The following is a 20,455-nucleotide window of genomic DNA, read 5'->3' as shown; positions in this document are numbered from 1 at the left end:
AAATTGGCCATTGTGTATGCAAGAGTGTGTGGGTGTTTCCCAGTGTTGGGTTGCGGCTGGAAGGGTATCCGCTGCGTAAAACCTATGCTGGATAAGTTGGCATTGTATTCCACTGTGGTGATTTCTGATTAATAAAGGGATTAAGCCGAAAAGAAAATGAATGAATTATTAATATTTAATATACAGATAACAGTTTTTCACTATTTAAAGGTGCAAACACATGTTGTTTTGACACCTTTAAGGTGCAATCAAGTGTTAAATAGGGGGTCAATTCCCCGAACCCCCTGTAATTTGCCCTTACATCATGGAGACATTTGTAAGAGACAATTCAGAACATATATTCTTTGGTGCAGATCCTGAACTATTTGACCCAGAATATACAGAAGTCTGATTTTTAGAATGCGTAATATCAGTGTGCCTGCTGCAGCCATCATACGGCAGCAACGTTTCTTGATTATTACGCCAGAATGAAAGTATAGTTCCTATAGTCATGTCACTCTAAAATAGAGCAATTTTACATTTTCTGTCTCACTTAGTACATGATTTAATACAGAATAGTTGAACTTTAAATCGAAAAACTAAACATTTTTAATGGAAGCTCTTTAACTATTTTTAAGGAAGATGCTAATGGTTTATAGGCAAGGCAAGGCAAGGCAAGTTTATTTATATAGCACATTTCATACACAGTGGCAATTCAAAGTGCTTTACATAAACAAGAATAAAAGAAACAAGTAAAATAAAAATAAAAACAAATAATAAAAATGCGTAAAAACAAAACAAAACAAAACATAAAAACAGGTAAAATGTGATATAAAAGAATGAAGAAGAGGAGAAAAACATGATAGTGCAATCTGTCGGACGCAGCACAGTGCTCATTCAGTAAAGGCATAGCTAAACAGATGTGTTTTTAGTCTTGATTTGAATGTGCCTAATGTTGGAGCACATCTGATCATTTCTGGAAGCTGATTCCAGCAGCGAGGGGCATAGTGGCTGAAAGCCGATTCACCCTGCTTTGATTGAACTCTTGGAACTTCTAGTTTATATGACCCTAAAGATCTGAGTGGTCTGTTAGGTTTGTAATCAGTGAGCATATCTGTGATGTATTTAGGTCCTTGGCCATTTAGTGATTTATAGACCAGTAATAATACTTTAAAATCTATTCTGAATGTAACTGGCAGCCAGTGTAAAGACCTGAGGACAGGTGTGATGTGCTCTGATTTTCTGGTGCTGGTTAGAATTCTGGCTGCAGCGTTCTGGATGAGCTGCAACTGTCTGACTGTCTTTTTAGGAAGACCAGTGAGGAGTCCATTACAGTAATCCACCCTGCTGCTGATAAAAGCATGAACAAGTTTTTCTAAATCTTTACTAGAAACAAAGCATCTGATTCTTGCTATGTTTTTGAGATGATAGTATGCTGATTTACTGACTGCTTTGACATGACTGTTGAAACTCAGATCTGACTCCAGAGTCACACCAAGATTCTTGACCTTATTTTTTGTCGTTTGACCTTTAGTGCCAAGGTACGCATTTACCTTGAGAACCTCATCTCTGTTTCCAAACACAATCATTTCAGTTTTCTCTTTGTTTAACTGAAGAAAGCTTTGGCACATCCAATTGCTCATTTCATCAATGCATTGGCAGAGGGTGTCAATGGGGCTGTAGTCATTAGGCAGTAAGGCTAGGTAGATCTGAGTGTCATCAGCATAGCTGTGGTAAGAGATTTGGTTCTTTCTCATTATTTGGCTTAGAGGGAAATCATTATAGTCAATGATTTATGCTAAGCTAAGCTAAAAGTGCTCCTGCCAGACCTAGAAGTCTGTTTAATTCAAGGGAGTTGTAAAATGAGCCTATTTTACTTTAATAATTAACAGATGTTTTTTTTACCCACAGATATTTTCTAGAGACAGAAAATTCAGGGCATACCCATGATACATTTCTGCAAACCTCTAGTGTGTGTTTTCCCATTTTGAATGGGAGAGAGATACTGGTCTGGTTGTCAAAACTTTCCAAAGACCAAAGGTCGCTTTTGTGTGTCGGTCCCTTATGAACAGAGGGACCGGAGATTTAAATGTCTCCTGCCTTCTCCTCCATTGCTATTCTTAGCCATGCGCTCCAACAGAAAACATCCATCAGCAGAAATGCCACATCAGACACAAGCAGATAAACAAAACACATAACGCAGTGGGAAATAAAGTGTCACATCTAACTCCTACAAGTTTCAAGTGATCTTTAGGTTTAGGTTCTCAAATAGGATGTAGCTGACAGTTGCTGCTTGATATAAAATTCTCTGTCTGGTTAAAAAGTGTCAAGCAGGATGATAAGTTTCACATTGTGAAATACAATCCCATGTTTTATACCGCGCGCAGATGGCACAACATGTTTTTTGTCAGTGTTCTGTGAAATTATTACGCTTAGACCAAACACATAATCAAATAATAAAAGTTTTCTTGGTTTCCTCACAACTTTCAGGAACACAAGTGTATCCTGGTCCTGCTTTTCTATTATGAATTCACACTGAAATTATTGTTTTGCAATTCAGCCCCATTGACCATCTTCCCAGTATGCACCGAGGTATATTAATAACAAATATGTGCTGGATTGTTTGTTTTTTCTTACAGTGTTGTTTTTTTTTTCCAATAACTTCTCCAAGAATTTCAAAGCATTTTGTCCATTACTTATAATGATTGATTTAGTTGTTTTGAATCTTTTCTTTGAATCACTGCATTAAGTATTGTTAATTAAAGGGATAGTTCACACAATAAATTTTACTTATCATTTTCTTACTCTAACGTGGTTCCACTTTTATGGGTTTCGTTTTAAACCAAGTTAGAAATCTGTAACCATCAGTTTAAAGTGTACTGAAAAATCATACTCAAGTAAAAGTACAATTGCTTGCCCAAAAATTAAGCAAAAGTAGAGTAAAAGTATCTGTTGTAAATATTACTCAGAGTATAAGTAAAAAGTCCATTTAAAAGTACTGAAAAGTAATGAGTATTATGATGTGAAAAGTTGATGCGTTTACATGCAATTTGTGTATGTGTGTGAAAACGTAACATTCTGTAGTGCGTTTAGTGATTGTTTAAGGGCATTTCATTCATCATACAGTAAACATCTGTCATCTTCTTATCAGTGACATACAGTCTAATCCAGGCATGTCTAAACTTGGTCTGGGGGGGCGGTGTCCTGCAGAACTTAGCTCCAACTTGCTTCAACACACACTGTAGGCAACTGCGGGGCATAGATTCAAATTCACATATGGGCCATTTAGGGCAAAAATTTGGCACTAATGGCAAAATGTAATCTGAATGTGAGTCTATTGTAGCCCATGTGGAAAACGATCAATTTGGCCCAAATGATGGAAGACAAATGTAGGCCACAGTTGGCAAAAATTTGGCATAGTCATTTAAGGGTAATCTGGGTCAAAGCACAAAGTGGCTCACACATGTAAGTGCAAATGTGGCCCAGTTATTTTAAGAAATATGTGTGCCACTATTGGCAAATATTTGGCACAGTTAGCTCTGATTATTGCGGCTGTGAGCCTAAAGTGGCCCAGAGAAAATATGGCAAATGTGGCCCAGTTATCTTAAAACATATGGGGACCACATAGACTAAAGTCAACATCATGCAGAAAAGTGTTTACTTTAGTTGGGCTCAACTAAAAGCAAGTGAGTGCTTAATAAAATTGAGGCACAAAAAAATAAAGTGAGACACAACCTGTGATGAAATAATATAATTCACTGATGTTAACAGATGTTTAATCCATTATTAGAAATAACGTAATGACATGCATGCACATGCCACAGAATTATGAAGGTTTATAAGCTAAAAAAATTCTGGTTCAACTTATGCTCACGGAGACATCAATAATCAGCGTACTGTATATGAACCTCAACAAGGGTGACAATTAACAAAATGAACAAAACTCACAAACATCACAAAAAGGCACTAAAAGTGACAAAATCAACAACGTCAACATAAACAGTAGAACCAATAGCAAATAATGAAGACTGGAGCATCAGTAATATATACAATGTATTCATACTGCAATGCATGCTGGGATTTTTGTACTTTGCCACACCTAGCAAGTGTAAGGTGTAGGCCAGATCTGGGTCAGAATAAAAGCAAACCTGACCCAGAATAGGGTCAGTTCTGGTTCATTTGGTTGAATTCTGGCTGATATGTGATATTGCTATGGCTTAATTGTGGCCCAGATCTGGCAAACAGGAGCAGACCACCCAAGTGCCTTCATTCCATGCAGTAAGTGGGATGGATGTATGTTGCTTGTTGTGGGCCGGATTTGAGCCACATGAATTTTGCTAGCTGGGTGGAGTTTGGACACCACTGGTCTCTGGGTCATGTAAAGATTTGGTCATCTTCTTAGACATTTTTAAAGCTTTCAAAAGGTGTACTGCATTTATAAATCACTCATGTCTTGAGGTAGTTTAAAATAATCAATGATGAAATTTGATTGGACAGGAGTCACTGGACTGATCAATCTACTTCAGCCAATCACCATAGACAAGAAACAAGAAAGTAGTGCTTTATTTATATTATTGAAAACATGTTTTGTTCAAAGTTTTTGTCTTTGAAAAATAATAGGTTTATCTAGTAAATGCCCCTGCAATTCTAGAATCTGTAATGTAGTCGAAAAATTAACAGAAGACAGTAGATTGACAGTAGAAAACATGAGACATACATGTTTTCAAAACAGCATGTGTGAACCCGCTGTTGTATGATGTGCACGCGTTGTTGACTAAACAGTGAGCATTGCATCTCCCTTGGTTGATTTCAAATGAAGGTCATCACGGCTGTCGTTTATGGAGACGTCTGTATGCGCTTGCTGCTCCTTTCTCAAGTCATCTTAATGCAATGTGTAGCCCGTGGTACAGAGAGACAGTAAGATCTGAACACACAAGGGGCAAATTCTCATAAATGTCAATTTCACAGTTTACGCTCTAATAATGTTCCTGCCTCTGGAGAATAGCAGCGTCTTCTGTGTGTTTTAACCAGCTGATGTCACCAGTCTCGTTTAATTCAGTGCGCCGGCAGAATGCCGCATTAGTAAATGTTGAGCTTTCACTGAAAAAGCAGCGAGGCGCACTGTAATCATGACCTATGGCCACCTAAACATACGCTACGTTGGTTGCCATCATGCCAGTGAAGCGCAAGAGGCTCGTCATTGGGCTTCAGAAAAATAGAGTACATGACTGTGGACAGTACAGCAGCATTACCTTCTGCTCAACTCTCATAATGTACTGTATATGCAAATGTAATGAACAGTTATGCATTTGTATGCATCTCAATTTAATTTATTCTTGTCCTCATATATTTGTAATGCTGTTATTTGTAATGCTAAAACTGTTTGTTTTAGAATATCATTCCAACTATAGTTTTTATTTATTTAATTAGCAAAGGTTATCATTTACAGAACTTATTGAAAATTACAATTTATATTATGTGTCTGATTTCTTTTTCACTGTAAAACCAAAAAAAGTTAAGGTAACTCAAACCATTTGAGGAAACCGACTGCAACAAACCATTTTTATTCAAAAACTAATTCTAATGAGTACTCTGAACTTTGAGTACACGAAGCAATTTGAGCAAAGTAAAACCCAATAAATGAAGAATACTCAAACTAACTCGAGTAGTCAAACTAATATGTCAACTGAATGCAACAAACCATTAAAAAAATAAAAAATCTTTAAAAACGAATCTATATTAGTAAGTCCTGTGAACTAACTCCATCTAAGTTGAAGTAATGAGGTATTTAATTAACTCTTTGCCTTCGACACTGAGTTCAAAACTCTTTTCAAATGAGCTGAATTAACTGTTAGTACATTTTGAGTTACACTCATTTCATTATAATAAAGTTGACTGTTAGGTTTTACAGTCTTGATTTTTTTTTAATTTCTTTTACTCTAACTTGTTTATTTCATTAATCTAATTATTTGTTTATTTATTTAGATCTAAAAAAAATAAATAAAATACTTTCCATTCATTGTCATCAATAGCATGTCCTGTACTAAAAATGCTTATTGCTTCATGTTTTCCCAAAATATAATAGTGTTTTTGAGTTATAAAACAAATAATTTAAAATGTAAACTTGAATTACATTTAAATAGGACATAAGATCATAAGAAAAAGTGTCTTATTTAATAAAAAAATAAGACACTTTTTAGTTTTTGCTTAGTGTCATGTGAGTATCAGAGAACTGTGAACATCCAAGTGCTGTTAAAATTATTCACATATTACACACAACAAACACAGAAATGTCATTTTGGGGTCAATTTTTTATATTATTTTATTTTTTTGTCAGGATCCACAATCAATAAATAGTAAAAAATATAGCATTACGTTTTTAATTAAACAGATATATTTACATTTAAACATTTACATTTAGTCATTTTGCAGACGCTTTTGTCCAAAGCAACATGAAGAGGCAATGCACACAAGAAATGCTTATATTTTTAAGACAAATTGTACCTAAATATGCATACAAATATATATATATATATATATATATATATATATATATATATATATATATATATATATATATATATATATATAATAAAACTTAATAAGCCATGCAGAAATCTGTTAAATTGTTCTGATTTATATATTTACAGTTGAAACCAGAAGTTTACATACAGTACACTGTTTAAAAAGGCACATCACCATTTTAAAAAAGTCAGGATTATCAGATTTGTTTCTGTTATGCTTAAAAGCAGAATAATAAGAGAGAGATTTTTTTGCGAAATTGTTATAACTTTTCTTGAAAGTCAAGTTTACATACAATAGGATTATTATGCCTCTGAAAAAGATCAGATTATGGTGTCAAGGTTTTGGGGGTTAGGACGATTCTAAGGGCCCATACATTCAGGGAGAAGAAAGAACATTATGTAGAAATATTGAAGCAACATCTCAAGACATCAGCCAGAAAATTAAAACTTGGCCTCAAATTTCCAAACAGACCATGACCCTAAGCATACTGCCAAATTAGTTAAAATGTGCTAATTAGTTAAAAAGAGCAACCGAGTGAATGTTTTGGAGTGGCCATCACAAAGCCCTGAACTCAGTCCTATAGAAAATTTTAGGGAAGAGTTGAAAAAGCATGGGCGAGCAAGAAAAATCTGCCACAGTTACACCAATTCTGTCAGGAGGAATGGGCCAAAATTCCTTCAAACCATTGTGAGAAGCTTGCGGAAGGATATCCAAAACATTTGAGAGGGTGCTCGCGGCAGAGCCATTTGAGGAGAGCCGAGCTCCAGCGAGGGGGAGCTTCAGCTTGAGCTCCACCTTTTTTGCACTTCTTCTACGAGTGATGTTACTGGGGGTAGGGTTAGGGGTGGAGTTGGTGTACGCATAAAAACAGCTTACAGGAGGAGGAGTGACAGCTCATGCTCCCCCTCGCTGGAGCTCAGCTCTCCTCAAATGGCTCTGCAGCGAGCACCACTTGGAACATTTGACCAAAGTTATACAGTTTAAAAGCAAAGCTAAACAAATACCAAAGAAATGTATGTAAACCTTTGACTTTCTAGAAATTAATTAAAAAATCTCAAAAAAAAAAAAAAACATTATTCTGGCATTTACCAAATGTAAATCATTTAGGTAATCCTAACGGACCTAAAATAGTAAACATTTAGTATGATTTGCCATCAAACATTTTTTTTTTAATTATTATGTTCCTTTTTTAGTGTATGTAAACTTCAGGTTTCAACTGTATATGGACTCAAAACTTTTAGATAAAATATTTCAACAACTTTCATCTTTACTGTTGTAATCTTCAAATATTTTCAATTTCTAATCTACTTTATAACACTGGTTTCTCCCACAGTCCAAAGACGTGGTATCGGTGGATTGAATAAACTGAATTGTCGGTAGTGTATAAGTGTGTGTGTGAATGAGTGTGTATGGATGTTTCCCAGTACTGGGTTGCAGCTTGAAGCATTCGCTGTGTAAAATAAAGGGCGGATAAGTTTTCGTTTCATCCTGCTGTGGCCACACTTGATGAATAAAGCGACTAAGCCTAAGGAAAATAATTGAATGAATGATAATCTCCTTTATACACAAATATTTCATCAATATTCTTACATGTTTGTCTGATGGAGAAATCAGATCTACACCTGTGTTTAAATTTTAATGCTTCATGTTATTAAAGTGTATTGTGGTCTTGGAAAAAAGCTCTAAAAGATTAATTTCAAGCGTCATCAGATCTTTTCTAAAAATATATTTTCAAGGATGTTTAAATGATGTTCGTTTTCTAGGATAATTAATTTGGGACACAGCTTGGGCATGCAATCTGTATAGGGTGCGTCATACAAATGAACCTCAAGAGGAGAACAGCATGAAAGTGTTTGCTCAGACTTCATTCCTCCCTCGACGCTAGTAAAGCTAGTCTCTCTCTCTCTCTCTCTCTCTCTCTCTCTCTCTCTCTCTCTCTCTCTCTCTCTCTCTCTCTCTCTCCCTCTCTCCTCAACTGTGCGGCTTCTGTTAGGGACTCGCGCGACCTGAGCGCGGCGCGCGGGTGGAACAGGACGCGCGCTTCCCTTAATTAACGGAGCGCGAGCCCTGCAGGAATGTCAGAGACGCTGCGTGGGGAAGGCAGGCGATGCATTTTTTTTCTATGAGTTTACGTTGACACCAAAGACGGCGTAACAGATGAAATTTGAGACAGACAGCATCATTTTCAACCTGCTTGTCAATTTGACTACTTTTTATCAGAAAGCGCTTCACTATTCCGTTCACAGTAGAGCTTCACGCGCTGGTTTAAACCTCTTCATATGGAATTATTGGTATTGTTGACTAAATAAAACGCGCTTTTAACACCTCAACAAACATTTCGGTTGTGAAAAGGATTTATGAACCCGAAGGCCAGTTTGAAACATCAAACGTAAGTATTCAACATTCTTAAAACCGAACAGGCTATTGTTTAAATTGTGAATAATGAAGATAACTTTACAGTAATTGTGAGAAAATATCGCGGATATGTTTTATTTTCCAAACGTCTTTTCTCTGTAACACTTTCCATCAATTATTTGCTTGCATTAGTTTAAAAGTAGTTTAACTTGCAAATGAATAACATTTGATCATGCTATTTTACAACAGTAACAGTATGCTAGGTATAGATTGAATTTTTAATTTTCTGGATAAGTATTGATTAAGAAATTAATATATTTTGGAAATTCCGTTAAATAGTGAATACATTGTCTTATCTTGGTCCTAGTACAAGGAAACGTCTTTCAACCCTTGTATGCAAGTCTTCTCTCTTTAAAAACATGGAAACAGTAAATATTAGTAGTGGTAGTAAAAAAAGAAATTAGTAAAAGTATTAATAATTATCATATATTTCATGTTATTATTCAATATATCATGTTATTCTAAAAAAATAATAATAGATCAAAATAAACTGTACATTTAACAATCATCATTGTAGGACAAAACTGTAATAAAATAAATAATAATCAGAATATTTACATTGATTCTTAAAATGTAAAAGAAGTGTTTGCAAGCACATCATTGATGTTTTTTATTGCTCTCTCTCTCTCTCTCTCTCTCTCTCTCTGTGTGTGTGTGTGTGTGTGTTTGTGTGAGTGTGTGTGTGTTTACTCTTCAAAATATTTTATGGATTTTATACTGTGTACTAATATTATTAATTTGAGTTAAAATTAAAATGTACTGTTAATTTGTAATTATAGCATTAAGGATTATAGCTGAAAAAAAAATTATATATATATATATATATATATATATATATATATATATATATATATATATATATATATATATATATATATATTTTTTTTTTTTTTTTTTTTTTTTTTTTTTTACAGTGAAATTGGTTAACTGTCTGTTATAAATACCTTCTTGTTTTTGTCTTTACGCAGCAGGGATGCTATTGCCAGCATGCAATGAGATCTGAACAAAAGTGAAAATGGCTGATCTGAAAGTCCTCTTCTGTGGTCAAGACGGTGTCCAGACAGATCACCTTGACTGGTCTCTAAAGCACCAGCAAAGTCATCACTCAGTGTGTGCAGATGAAAGGACTGTTTCCAATGAAGAGTGCTGCCAGGCGTATCTGGAGGAGAATGTTAATGAGGCGAACAGGCTTTCAGAACCATGGACAGCGACTTTGCCAATTGGACGACTCTGCAAACTCAATGAATGGGGATTTGATGAAGAAGTCGGGGTATGTTACGACGAGCAGTTTGAAACCGCTTTTCCTGGTGTGGCTGACATTACTGACCATAAAGACTGCCAGTTGTTAGCTGAGGAGACCAACTATGACAACTTCAGTTGGAATTCATCCAAAGATCTCCAAGAGGTTGCCCCAGAATGCTCTCTGCTGTCGGTTGACGATTTCATGGTGGATTCAACGGAAAAGTCCGTGGATTATGGGTTTATAGGAGCAGTAACCTTTTTAGTTACCGGGATTTCCTTGGTTGTCATTTCCTACACAGTCCCACGGGATGTTAAAGTCAATCCTGACACCGTTTCTGCTCGGGAGATGGAGCGTTTGGAGAGAGAGAATGCCCGAGTGGGGGCTCACCTGGACAGGTGTGTGATTGCAGGATTGTGCCTCCTCACTCTCGGAGGTGTGGTACTGTCAACCCTTCTGATGATCTCCATGTATAAAGGAGAGATGATCAGGAGACAAGCATTTGCTTACTCCAAGCACCAAGCCAGACTTTACGGCTCTATAAATTTCAGAAGTGGCACCAGCCCAAGCAATGCTCCTTCACTTTTGTCTCTTGATGATGATGAAGGTCCTGTTGAAGTCTTGAGTTGAAGCCAGCTTTTGTCAGTTCTTATAACATTATAAAAATGGCTTTGCTTAACCGTGATCTTCACTGTGTAACAAGTGTGATATCATGACTTCTAAAAGATGAATCTGGAATATTTCATGGATTTATTACCTTGAGTCATATCAACAATTGTCAGTTTTAAGGATGAAAATGCATGAAAGCCTATCATTCTGACATGGAATTGAGTCTGGTTTGTGTAAACCATATCAGTAATACTTTACCTGAAGGGGTTTTCATAAGACTGTCATGACATTTATAATTATGACATGACAAATTACATGAATATAAATGGTATTTTTTGCATGCTTATGAAAACATTAAGTGTATTTGTTCAGTTATTATTCGAATCGCAATTTGAAATTATGCAATTAGCTAATCTAAGAGGCAGCAATATGAAATATATATGTATTATATAATTTCCCCCACTCAGATCAAATGTGTGACTGGCGTCTGTGTGTGACAGTCTCACTATCCAATTCAGTGAGTACACTTTTGTTCTGCCCAATCAGACATGCATAACCGAACTATGCGAAAAGCCCACAACAAAACAAACAAATATGGAAAGTACAGACAAGTGGGATGTTGGTGTCTGATGCTTTAGAAACATTAATAGACTAATTCATGTCAAAGAATAACAGCATGTCTGAATTATGGGAACATTTTCTTTTTAAAGTCACAGACACAGAATAAAAACAGGTCATTTGTAAGAGCTGTCTCAGAATTGTTGCTACAGCACCAGGAAATACAACAACCAACACATAAAAAATACCACAGGCAGCTATTTGGGGAGCATCTTGCTAAAAAGTAAACTAAAAGTATTGCTAATGACACTCAATTTAGTAGCTAGCAACAGCAAACTTTGAAAAAAACATCATTAAGGCACCAGAAGATAACTAGTGTCATAATTTCTGGATATGTATTAACAAATTTAAATAGAAGTTATTTAATATCTTTTCCGCTCCTTTTTTAACTAACACTCATTGCATTTTAGCAATAAGATGCTACGATACAGATAATTGAGTTGATGCTTCACTACAAAATTAAATTGCAAATCAAATCGAAATCACAACATATGTTAACAAAAAGGCAATTAGATATTTTCCATAAAAATCGCACAGCCCTATCAGTTATGTCAATGTGAATGCAGAGTTGTATTAGGATAACTTGATAAACAAATCTACAACAGCTCATCTTTGTTATGATGACCTGACTTTAATACCAAGGCAATTTGTTATAAATCTGTTATAAACAAAATTGTCACAGACCCATAATTTTTCTTATGACTTTTAAAACCTAAAATATTATTTTAATTAAAAAGTCTCATTAAAAGTGTCAGTACTATCAAATAATTGTATAACAGTATCAATAATATTATTAATGACATGGAGGTCACTTAAAATATTATGACAGTGTTATAAATTTCAGGGAATAATTGTAAAGATCTCATGACACTCATGTTTATGACAGATTTATGACACACAGTGGTGGAAAGAGTACTGAAAAATCATACTCAAGTAAAAATACCATTACTTGCCCAAAACGTAGTGCAAGTAGAGTAAACGTATCTGTTAGCCCTTTTAAAAGTACACAAGAGTAGTGAGTATTACACTGTGAAAAGTTGATGTGTTTACATGCAGTTAGTGCAGGGATGTGTAAATGTAACATTCTGTAGTGTATCTTCCTATATTTGTTCCTTCCTCTCTTTCTTCCTTGCATTGTTTGTTTATTCTGTCCTTCATTCATTCGTTTGTTCGTTCTTTCATTCATTTGTTCCTTTTTCGTTCTTCCCTTCACTCGTTCACATTCTTTTGTTCCTTCATTAGCTTCTTTGTTCATTTATTCCTTCCTTCCTTCCTTCCTTCCTAAGTGTGTTCAGTCCTTCCTTGAATCTTTCCTTTATTCATTTGGTCCTTCCTTTTTTCATTTGATCCTTCTTTCTATTCCTTGTTCAGTCCTTCGTTTATTTGGCCCTTCCTTCCATTCTTCATTCGTTCTATTTAGTGATTGTTTAAGGCTGTCTGGTGATTTCAGTAGCCAAGCAACAAATTAAGTCGACATGTTTCATTTTCTCATCATCGACATCTAGTCTACAAACATATTTCATTGCGTGAAAAGATATTGGACATCTTCTTGGACAGTTTTTAATGCTTCCAAAAGGTTTGATACTTCAACAGACATGTAACTGACTATAAGAAGCTTTGCAAGTACATGTCAACTTACACTAACCCTAACCCCAACCTAACAGTCTACTTATAATTTAATGAGATTTTTGGCATGCAGATGCAATGTAACTTAAATTCAACAAACAGACCATCAAAATAACGTGTGAGGTTTTATGAGAGTCTTATGAACACTTCATTAAAGTTACCACAATTTCTTTATGTGAGTTTGTGAATTTTTCCAGTGCATATTTTGTTGTGAATACACAGCATGCTTTACAAGTGTGGTTATATGTGTTTCTTAATGAAACTTACTCCCTGTCATAGTAGCTTGCAGCAAACTTAACAAATTCACTTTTTTTGTCATTGAGTCATATTGGAAAAGAAAAAGGCTTTTTTTTTGGTTGAGCTTTGCTTGGCAGACTATCTGACAGCTGACTTAATCGTCAGTCATTGTATAAAAGCCCCTCTTCAATCAGGAGAGATGGAGATTTATTTCAGTGCCTTTGAAGCAGTCAAATCTATACATTTGCATTCGCATTTACATAAAAATACACACGATAAACAGCTTTGCAACTGCAGAGGTAACGTCAATGCACACCAGGGAGGTTTGAACCAAATTTCTTTTTTTCTGAGCTTAGTTTATTTAGAGAATATCTGTGCTTTAATGCACGTGGGATGTGGGAAAAGTGTGAGCAGATGTCTCTCTCTCTCTTTTTCTCCCTCCACCTCTCATCAGTGTGGCCGTGTACTGGAGGGGTCTCATGGGAAACGACTGCTCTACGTTTCTCCTTCCCAGTAGCAACTAACCCCATTAGAGTCACACATCATAACACGTAATGACCTGAAAGAACCACTGCAGAAGGCAGCAAAAGGCACGTAAAACCATTGTGTACGTTCAAACACAAGCTGTCAGAAACAAAAAAATAAAACAGAAGTAACCTGAAACAGGCTAATGTTAAATCAGCTGACATAACAGATGTGTAAGGTTACAGCTGAGTTATTAAAGGAATAGTTCAGCCAAACGAGACGTTATTTTGAAGAATGCTGTAATTTAATTTCTGCTGTATGATGTTAGTGTCTAATGGTTACCAACATTCGTCAAATAGCTTCCTTTGTGTTCAACAGGAAAAAAATAAATAAATAAATAAAATATGAATGAATGAATGAATGAATGAATGAATGAATGGCATCTAAAATGCATATGGGTGTAAAATATAGAGTTAGGTTCATAAATATTTGGACATTGACACATATCTAACATTTTTGGCTCTATACACCAACACAATCAATTTTAAATGAAACGAACAAGATATGCTTTATCTTCAGACTGTCAGCTTTCATTTAAGGGGATTTACATCCAAATCAGGTGAACACTATAGGAATTACAACAGTTTGCAAATGTGCCTCCCACTTGTTAAGGTTCCAAAAGTAATTGGACAGGATAATAATCACAAATCAAACTTTAGCTTTTTAACACTCGGTTGCGAATCATTTGCAGTCAATTACAGTCTGAAGTCTGGAACGCATAGACATCACCAGATGCTGAGTTTCATTCCTGGCAGTGCTTCCAGGCCTCTACAGCAATTGTCTTCAGTTCCTGCTTGTTGAGGCATTTTCCCTTCAGTTTTGTCTTTACCAAGTGAAATGCATGCTCAATCAGATTCAGGTCAGGTGATTGACTTGGCCATTGTATGCTTCTTTCCCTTCAAAAAGTAAGCTTTGGGTCATTCTCCATCTGCACTGTGAAGCGCTGTCCAATGAGTTCTGATGTATTTGGCTTAATATGATCCGAAACTATTGCCTGAAACACTTCAAAATTCATCCTGCTGCTTTTGTCAGCAATTACATCATCAATAAATACAAGAGAACCAGTTTCATTGACAGCTATACATGCTTAAGCCATGTCACTGCTACCACTATGCTTCACTGCTATGGATCATGAGACTTTCCTTTCCTTCTCTATACTCTTATCTTTCCATCACTCTGGTACAAGCTTCTTGGAAGCTTGGTGAAGGCTTTTTTAGAACTCTACACTGTTAGACATTTCAAAGGGTTTTTACAGTAACTTACTGGCAACACTGTTGCCAGTAAGTTACTGTATTTTAGATTTACAGTATACAACTGTAAATCCGTTTACAGCATGTTACCGTAGTGTCTGAAAATGGTTAACTACTGTAAAAACCTAAGTTAACAGTTAGCTACTGTAAACCTTTTAATTTTGTCCTAAATATTTTATAATATAATTTTATTAATATTATTTTAATACTATAGACCTAAAAAAGACACAATTACAAAATATTAACAAAATAAACACTCTTTATTTAAAACATTGGAGATGCTTAAAACAAGCTTAAAAATGTGTAAAAACATTACATTTTAATCATTCAAAATATTTTATTTTAAGAAAAAAAACATTGAAAATGACAAAGCACATTAACATACATGTACAAAACTAATTCAAGTGTCTGACCTGCATATTGTTGAGAAGAAAAAACCAATTGTACTAAGTACTACTGACATTAAACCAGACACAATTACAAAATATTCCATTCTTTAAAACATTAATAATGCTTAAAGCATTTAAGGAAAATGTGTGAAAATTACATTAAGCAATAAAATCAACACATTAAAAATAAATAAATCACACAAAGCACTAGAACATACATGTACAATAAAAATTTAAACTTCTGAATTGCATATTGTTGGAAAAATAAATATTTGTAACTATTAGCCGACTCAGAAACAACCCAACTTTAAAATATTACTAGTTCTGGTGTCAAATGCTCAACAAGGTCTGAATTCACATGTTCAAATGCAATTCATCTTTATTTCTATTGCACTTTTACAATGTAGATCAATGATGTCAAAGCAGCTTAACATAGAAGTTCTTATAAATTGAAGCTGCTTCAGTCCAGTTTTCAGAATTGAAGCAGTAAATGTCACTGCTGAAAGTCCAAACACTGAAGAGCAAATCCACCGATCCACCAATCGTAGCCAAGTGATCCAGTGGCGACAGTGGCATGGAACAAACTTTACCAACTGACGAAAGTGTAGAATAAAATCCCTTGAGAGATACCAGGCTCAGTTGGGCACGACCAGTTCTCCTCTAGCCAAACTTGTGCAAGGCCGCAGTCTAGGCACCGGAGGCTTGAAAGTTCACCAGCGGGTGGTCAGGCTGGCCCATTGGATCAATGCGGAAACTCATTGATCACGTGTGTCTTTTAGGATTCACTCCTCCATGACCACCACAGCATCTGGTCAGGATTTGGCCCAGTCCAGGATTATGAAGAACTCTGGATAAGGACAAACAGACTAACATAAGCATAGAAGAAGCTCGTTTAAAAAAAAATAAATCATATACTGGTTAATTATTTTGAAGCATGGCAGCTAGGTTGGGGTAGTTTTCAGCTGGTACTGAGCAACTGGCTCCTGCTCATAACCTGCTCACTACCATGTTTAAAAGATAACTAACCAGAATGTCCTGTTTATTTTTTTCCCTAACAAGGTTTTACAAAAACATTGTAGCATTTGTGATGGGTTGATTCACTGCAGGACAGATTAGACTATTTGTTTTATGTATTCCTAATAAACTAAAACTGACTGAATACTGATACAACTATTGAGAGTGTCTCACCTAATCCAAGTTCTGTTAGCTGGTAAAAGAAGGATAACACACTGTTGTTCATGGTTGTCATTCTCTTCACTACTTCTCCTGCTATCTTCTGGCTCACTCTGGTTGTTGCTGTGCATTTTGTTTCATCCTCTGGAATTATTTATACAAAAAATTGTATTATTTTTATTTATTACAAAATATTTAGGCAACATGAAATGGGGAAAAAGACATTTAATACATAGACAAATGCATGTATCCCAATACTAATTATTGTATTTTGAAATGTCTGACCCATTACAGACCTCAATCTGCTCAAAAATATTATAAAAAAAGATGAAAAAAAAACCCTACTAAATGGTTTAATAAAAAAGGGAAAACGATTTTTTTATTTAGCTAGCAACTAAACATGTGACACATTTTGTATTAAAAGTAACGTTAATATATTGAGAAACAAATAGATGTACAGTACTTACTGTTGTATGAGGTCCAGTTTGCACAGGCAGGCTCCCAGTATTCTATATTGAGACCATAAAAAAGCCAAAAATACAGATAAGAATACCATGCTACAATCCACAACCTCCACACAACTTTTGTTTATTTGTTTACCTTGGTTGCTTACTGGTCTTGCTTATTTTTTAAGCATAAGGCTGTGCTGATCAAGATGTTCCTCCGAAATGCTGTTTGTTTCTTCAGACAAAACCTGCTGCTGTGCCAGTGCCATATCTAAACAGAAAAAAATATAATGGTAACAATTATGTTAAACCAAATGTCAAGAGTTGTGATAAAAAAATAATTAGCAAACAATAAATAGCAAAAAGGTGGTTATTAGCATAATGCATAGAGGTAAAATTGGTTTTATATTAGCAGATTCAGACTTCCCCCTTAATAATATAATTTCATAAAAGTATTATTTGCAAACTCTAAATAGCGAAATCATTTTAGCAGCTAATGACTATCAAAGTACAACATGCTCACGGTCAAATAAACAGTGTTAATGTTGATTTCAAGTCATACTGGCATGCTAATTCTGATCGAATATTCAAAGTAACATGGTAAACAGTATAGAGTCTTCTAAATGAACGAATGTGCGAATATAAAACCAACTTTACCTCTATGCATATTGTATAGATTTACGTTAACGTTCTTATAGGTTACGTCGCGATGTTATTTTCTCAAGCTAACGTTATAAGTTACTCTAAACCAGAGAAAAATAAGTTCACAACATCTAATATATATAGTATAAATCAATATAAGTTAAACGTTGCACGTTAAAATGAGTTTGAGTCCAATTCAGTAACGTTATAAACTTAGCTCAGTTTAGCTAACAGTTAACATTACCATTTTAAGATCGCTTCAGCCAATGTTGCCGAGCAAACAAATGCTTATAGAGGTGCTCAAATCAATGTCGAGTGTTGTCAGCACAGACAGACGCGCTTTTACCTGGATTATTTGTTGGTCTTTCATTCATATTCTTCTGGGGGAAAACACTCTCTGCCGGACCGTTGTCTCGTGCCGTTGTCTTTGGTGTCCTCCAAAACTGTCTGCATACCTCTGGTTCCCTCCTAAACCAAAACCCGCTGCAACACCGGTTCCTATGTAAATAAATAAAAAGATATGACGAGAACAATGGCTAATAGTCATAAACAGTCTTATTTAAAGTAATAGTCGTGTTAATGTAATAAATTAAATAAAGGTAACATCTTAATAGATGATATATTTCTCAAATGGGCGAAATAACGCCAAGCCAGAGAAAATAATAATAGCCAACTTTATACTTTACTTTGTTCTATTCTCGTCCACAAAACATTCTGTAAAATGAAACACTGCCTCAGCTTACCAGAGTAAAGTTTGTTAAATCCAGTATGTTCTTCAGGCACACTAATAAATTGTCCTCCAGAATTGCTCCAGGGTCCTCAGGCAAAATGTGGTGCAGAGTAGTCGAATCGCCGCAAGGTGGCGTTGAAGCAGTTGTGGAAAATACAGTATAATACACGAATTTTTACAAATACAGTACATCGCTGTATATGTTGTTCGACGTCACACTAAATTCCCATAATGCAACGGTAAATACAGTTATTTACCGTAAAAGGAATTTGCAGTATTACACTGGGTGAAATACAGTAAATAACTGTGTAATTTACAGAAATGTCTAACAGTGTATTCTGCCCTTCCTGTTTTTAAAATTCAACAATGGTTTACATCTTGTGGTGAACCTACTGTATTCACTGTGGTGTTAGTTTTTCTTCATTGTTGACTCTGACACACATAAACATACATCCTGGAGAGTGTTCCTAATCTGGCCAACTGTTGTGAAGGGTGTTTTCTTCCCCAGGGAAATAATTCTTTGGTCATCCACCACAGTTGTTTTCCGTGGTCTTCCGGGTCTTTGGGTGTTGCTGAGCTCACTGGTGCATTCTTTCTTTTTATGAATGTTCCAAACAATTGTTTTGAGGACACCTATTGTTTTGCCATCTCTCTGATGGGTTTGTTTTATTTTTTTCAGCCTTATGATGATTTGCTTGACTGATAGTGACAGCTCTTTATATCTCATCTTGAGAGTTGACAGTAACAGATTCCACTTGCAAATAGCACACTTGAAATGAACTCTGCACCTTTTATCTGCTCGTTGTAATTGGGATAACGAGGGAAAAAGACACACCTGGTCATGGAACAGCTGAGAAACCAATTGTCCAATTACTTTAGGACCCTTAACAAGTGGGAGGCACATATGCAAAATGTTGTAATCCCTAAAGCATTTACTTGATTTGAATGTAAATACCCAAATAACTCAAATTAAAGCTTACAGTATGCAAATAAAGCACATCTTGTTTCATGTCAAATCTATTGTGGTGGTGTATAAAACCAAAAATGTTAGAATTGTGTCCATGTCCAAATATTTATGGATCTAGCTGTATATACACTGCAAAAAATGCTTTTCTTACTTAGATTTTTTGTGTTTTTTCTAGTCTAAATATCTAAAATTTCTTATATCAAGAAGCATTTTTTAGACAAGCAAAACATAATGCCTTGTTTTGAGAAATAATATGCCAATATTAAGTCAGTTTTTCCTTAAAACAAGCAAAATAATCTGCCAAAGGGGTAAGCAAAATAATCTTGTTTTTTCTTTTGACGTAAGATTATTTTGCTTACCCCATTGGCAGATTATTTTGCTTGTTTTAAGGAAAAACTGACTTAATATTGGCATAATGTTTCTCAAAACAAGGCAATATGTTTTGCTTGTTTAGAAAATTCTTCTTGATTTAGGAACTTTTAGATATTTGGACTAGAAACAAGACAAAAAATCTAAGTAAGAAAAGCATTTTTTGCAGTGTATAAAAATAAAGTCAGACAAATTTTGAGCAACATAATTGTGAGCAAATAATGACAGCATTTAGGAACACTTAAGACATTGAAATCTTGACACGTAAGCTTCAGGTTGCAGGTCAAAGCATAAAAAATGTACCCATGAGACTCTGAACAAGCAATAGCCTTTGTTGGTGCTTCTGCTGAGAAGTGCGCTCTCTATAAGAAACGCTTACTGAGGGACGGATCAGATTATCCCTCGCTATACACCAGCACTGCAGGAAAGATTTCTGACACCACTGTTCTTTCTCATCCCATTTCTACATGACAGCGCACACACGAGTGCTTTAACAACCCCCTCGAGTGTGTGTTTGTGTGTGAACCCATACTTAAGGGTATTGTTAGCCATTTAAACAATCGCTTGTAGAAAATTGCAGCTATTATGTCTGCAGGTTACTAATAATGCTTATGGTTTTAATAAAGCTTAATGGTATGCCTCAGAATTAAATCCAGAATAGTACCCTGATGGAAGAGGGAATCATTCTTACAGCATATGAGTTTTTGTTTTAGAT

The 20,455-nt window shown here is 35.3% G+C and overlaps 1 protein-coding gene and 1 long non-coding RNA gene across 4 annotated transcripts; one reads left to right on the top strand and one right to left on the bottom strand.

The window, feature by feature from the left end:
- Positions 1–8,583: 8,583 nt before the first annotated feature.
- Positions 8,584–13,999, top strand: LOC100537369 (transmembrane protein 74). 2 transcript variants are annotated; one of them, XM_021468314.3, is made up of 2 exons: positions 8,584–8,893; positions 9,891–13,999. In XM_021468314.3, the coding sequence occupies exon 2, from the start codon at positions 9,935–9,937 to the stop codon at positions 10,787–10,789; it is 855 nt and encodes a 284-aa protein (XP_021323989.1). In that variant the 5' UTR covers positions 8,584–8,893; positions 9,891–9,934; the 3' UTR covers positions 10,790–13,999. The 2 variants fall into 2 exon arrangements, with proteins under 2 accessions (XP_021323989.1, XP_005170142.1); XM_005170085.6 differs by having other exon boundaries at positions 9,888–13,999.
- A 1,342-nt stretch (positions 14,000–15,341) lies between these two features.
- Positions 15,342–19,491, bottom strand: LOC137488511 (uncharacterized). 2 transcript variants are annotated; one of them, XR_012395044.1, is made up of 6 exons: positions 18,418–19,491; positions 18,021–18,172; positions 17,187–17,303; positions 17,054–17,095; positions 16,602–16,730; positions 15,342–16,260 (listed from the first exon to the last, which is right to left on the bottom strand). It is a non-coding gene; the product is annotated as an uncharacterized lncRNA (long non-coding RNA). The 2 variants fall into 2 exon arrangements; XR_011007577.2 differs by having other exon boundaries at positions 16,644–16,730; positions 18,418–18,917.
- Between the last annotated feature and the right edge of the window lie 964 nt (positions 19,492–20,455).

This window comes from Danio rerio, chromosome 19, assembly GCF_049306965.1.
Source record: "Danio rerio strain Tuebingen ecotype United States chromosome 19, GRCz12tu, whole genome shotgun sequence".
In the NCBI taxonomy this organism is placed as follows: domain Eukaryota; kingdom Metazoa; phylum Chordata; class Actinopteri; order Cypriniformes; family Danionidae; genus Danio; species Danio rerio.
The sequence above is the reverse complement of the archived record's forward strand: the minus strand, read 5'-3'. Positions and strand labels throughout refer to the sequence as shown.

Coding starts and splice junctions, on each gene's coding strand:
- LOC100537369 (XM_021468314.3), top strand. CDS start 9,935: ATGGCTGATCTGAAAGTCCTCTTCTGTGGTCAAGACGGTGTCCAGACA.